This window comes from Limulus polyphemus, unplaced genomic scaffold (genome assembly GCF_000517525.1).
Source record: "Limulus polyphemus unplaced genomic scaffold, Limulus_polyphemus-2.1.2 Scaffold218, whole genome shotgun sequence".
In the NCBI taxonomy this organism is placed as follows: Eukaryota; Metazoa; Arthropoda; class Merostomata; order Xiphosura; family Limulidae; genus Limulus; species Limulus polyphemus.
Window position 1 is genome coordinate 656,966 of NW_013665828.1, and position 3,970 is coordinate 660,935.

The following is a 3,970-nucleotide window of genomic DNA, read 5'->3' on the forward strand; positions in this document are numbered from 1 at the left end:
ACCGCTGTCCCACCGGGGGACAAACTTGGAAGCCGAAAAATATAAAATTATCTTAATTCTATCTTGAAGGCTGAAAGAAATGAAATTATTTTAATTCTTTCACTTATGTTATTTTAACAAAAACTTTCCATCAATATTCGAATTTTTAAGAGACTGAATAGAGTCCAGCAAAACTATCTGTAAAGCAAAATAATCAGAATTAATTATTTTGTATTGTTTCGGTGCAGTGTTTTTTGTTATTAAAAACACTTATTTAATTCATAATTCGGTATTTAACTGAGATAAAATAAAACCTTTCATCTTAACGTTTCAGGATTTAAAAAGCAAGCGTAATAGAAACGAAATCTTAATATATTTACAAACATAACGAACAAATATATTCTCTGATTAGATCAGTTAACAATAAAGTCAACAGTAAAGTGACAGTCAATGATAAATAAACAAGTAAGTCTTCGGCCATACATCCTAAAGTTCGTCATGTTTCAGTCAGCTCGTACAGGTCAGTGAGAAAACATAAAACACGAATAAGTGTAATATACTGTACATACCATTTGAATAAACTTTGAATGGAATAAAATACAAATCACAAACTTGGTGATCGTATTAATTCCAAACTTGAGGAATATAATCTCTTCTCGACATACTTAATTCGATGTTTATTGGTTAGTTTTGATGACATTATCACAATAAAGTTATAAACATTATTTCTATACATCATCCGAAAATGTGAGAAAATTAGGTTATAAGGCTATTAAAACTCCACAGTCATAAGCTAGGGATAACGGATATTGAATAAAATAGGGGGAAGTAAATGCAAAAGCTAGAACAAAATCTGTAAGATTGTCATGAAATCAACACAGTTCTGTACGAATTAATATGAAAATAGCATCAAACTAATAACGATTAGAACTGCGTCTTAAGTTATGAAATCAACACAAGCTCTGTATGAGTTAATGTGAAAACAGCATCAAACTAACAGAGATAGTAACTGCATCTTAAACCATGAAATCAAAGCAGCTCAGTATGAGTTAATGTGAAAACAGCATCAAACTAACAGAGATAGTAACTGCATCTTAAACCATGAAATCAAAGCAGCTCTGTATGAGTTAATGTGAAAATAGCATCAAACTAACAGAGATAGTAACTGCATCTTAAGCCATGAAATTAAAGCAGCTCTGTATGAGTTAATGTGAAAATAGCATCAACCTAACAAAGATAGGAACTGCATCTTAAGCTATATTTATATATTACATTTCACTTTATCACAAACACAAAAAACACGATAGCTAGTGAACAAAGAAATTCTCACAAAATCGAAATTTTGAGAAAAATAAGATGAAAAGGGTAGTGAGATTGAAACACACACAACCACGCTGATTATCCCACAATTTAAATAATACCAACAAAATAAAAAATAGACAATGAAGCCACTAAAGAGTATGGAGAGTTGTAAACATTGGTCTTTTGATAAATAACCTTAGAATTACTTTATGTTCTCAAACACTGATTAAAACATATTTTTACACCCACCTTATTGAAGGTGATTTTTTTTTAACTAGGATGAATCTGATTCCCAATCTGACGTATTTGTTTAACAGAAGTTTTTATATAAAATACACAAAGATCGTAAGGCTAAAGGCAGATGTTTAAAACTTGACACTAATCATTCTTTATACTATATAGTTTTGGATAAATAAACTAAGCTTAGTGAGGAGATCTATCATTCTTGTTTTGAAATTGATCAACACATTATACATAAACTCTGAAAGAAAGAAAGTTAAATGAAAAACACTGTGACTTTGGAACCAATAGTATTTCAATACTCGATTATTAAGCTTGGCACTATGAAGATGCTTGAATTAATTCTGGGTATTCCAAACATAAGCAGTATTCTATGGAATAAATTAAACGAGTCATGCTACATGCAGCTTGAACTTACCCGGACATTTGATATATAATTAATTTGGTATGAACTCAAGTCAAAATGAAAATTAATACTTAATAAAATGGTTATACAATGCTCGTACATCTTAACATAAAACGAGTGGAACTTAGTTTCATTGTTTTATGGCTAAAAGCTTGGTTTTTTGCTATATAGATAGATAGATATGTATTAACGTAACCGAATTAAGAGCATGTAATATTCCATTCTAACAGAAGCAGTATTCGTCGTATAATAAATAAATTAATTATTTTTGAATTCGAACGTTTTCTTACGTGAAAAAATCCAGCTTCATTTCATTTTTCTAGCTTATATTAATTTCAACGATTTGTCAGAGCTTAGACTCTAGCTTTTGAATGATCAACAGTATTGGTTATGTAAGAACATTTTCAATATTATTTCAATTACATTACGATTACAATACGTAAAGTTTTAGAAAAATGCTCTAAATTTTTAAATCGGCTATGTTTCAAAGAATTTCATCAGGACAAGATTATTGATTCCCTTCGACACAGCTTTGACATTAAAAGTGCTTGGTTACTAGTTATTCTTCCTATGGACAAGAAGTACAATGAAACTTAATCCAAATTGAAAGTTACAAGTATATTATATTAAAATTAATAACTCGTTAACTGTTACTACTTACACTTCAACATACTAAATAGCTTTTGACGTTACATTTCTTTATATGTAATAAAATCTATAGATAACTTGTTTTAGGTTTTCATCCGATAAGAACATCCATCTCAACTATTCTCCAACACTGTAAATGAAACAAAGTAAACTTACCAGTAAGTTGAAATAAGAGTGAAGTCACGCACAAACTCGTTAATGCGGTTCCTGTAAGTTTGTTCATATCACTCAGTGTATTCGATTTCATTATCTAGAGAATAACGTGTATCAGTAAAACTCTCACTTGCTCATATAAAATTCACAAGTAATAGAATAACTAACAAACTCTGGCCAAAAAATCAACAAATCGTTTCCTAAGCACAACGTTTCCCTGCTCTTTCAGACACGGAATAGAAGAGTCCCCCAACCAAAACTGGTATTCTTATCAGCAAATCAACGCCAAAGGCATCGAGTAGTAGGGACAGTAGCTTTTGAGATTTTCAGCAACTGAGAAGAGTGGTTGTCATATTTGTACGTGTCCAGAAATCCTCTGGTCTTTAGTCTTTCACACGTGCCAGTAGTAGAACGTGACCAGTGCCAGAGCTCCTCAGACAATCCACGAGCGTTAGACAGCTGCGGCCTTGATGCTTGTTATGCGATTGTTCGGAATGAAGGGACTTATATATCTCTGAAGAGAAACCCGCTAGTGATCACGTCACATAACACATTAGGGTTTCTGGTCGATATGTGCGTGTAGAAACTAAGCAACTTTCTTCACTTAACCCATAAACTGAAAAGTGCTGCTATGTGGCGCCCCTCCGTGGTTAGTTTAGGCTTTACTGTATGATACTAGTGTTATGCGCATAAAACATTTTTAAGAGGGTACTTAAAATAATTGTACCTATGCCAAACGTCATGAAGACAAACAAACTTTCAAAGAACACGCAGGTAAGTCAAGCATACTTTTAGGCCTAAGTCGGAGGATAAAGATAATATTTATGTATATATATATATATTAAACTTGCTAAAATATGTAGAATTTATACAGAATTTATACACTTGATTACCAAACCTAATCTAAGTATTAACGTAAACATAAATAGCAAAAAATATATTAATAATCCTAACTTTTAATCAATTGGAAGTGGTGAAAAATGGTTTGTTAACGCATGATTCATACTTAATATTCTAGTTAATTTTGTCCGTATTTTCGTGTTGAAAGTAATGTTTTTTTTTCAATTTCTGATGTAATACATACATGTTTTACTTATTATTTATTTTTCTTTAAGAAATATACAACCTTTTTTATCTCAAACTTCTTTAACTACAGGTAGCCTTTAGTGAACAATTTTACTGCAAATATTACATTTTAATTTTTGATTATTATAGCCTCTAGATATGCAAATTTGTTCACCT

General features: G+C 31.0%; 1 protein-coding gene across 1 annotated transcript in view; it reads right to left on the reverse strand.

Moving 5' to 3' along the window:
• The window catches only part of LOC106478504, an 88,845-nt gene extending 85,552 nt beyond the window's left edge, over positions 1–3,293 (reverse strand). The window contains exon 1 of the mRNA XM_022382122.1: positions 2,732–3,293. Within this exon, the coding sequence (XP_022237830.1) occupies positions 2,732–2,822 (91 nt within the window). The 5' untranslated portion in view covers positions 2,823–3,293. The remainder of the gene's footprint in view (positions 1–2,731) is intronic.
• Positions 3,294–3,970: the final 677 nt, after the last annotated feature.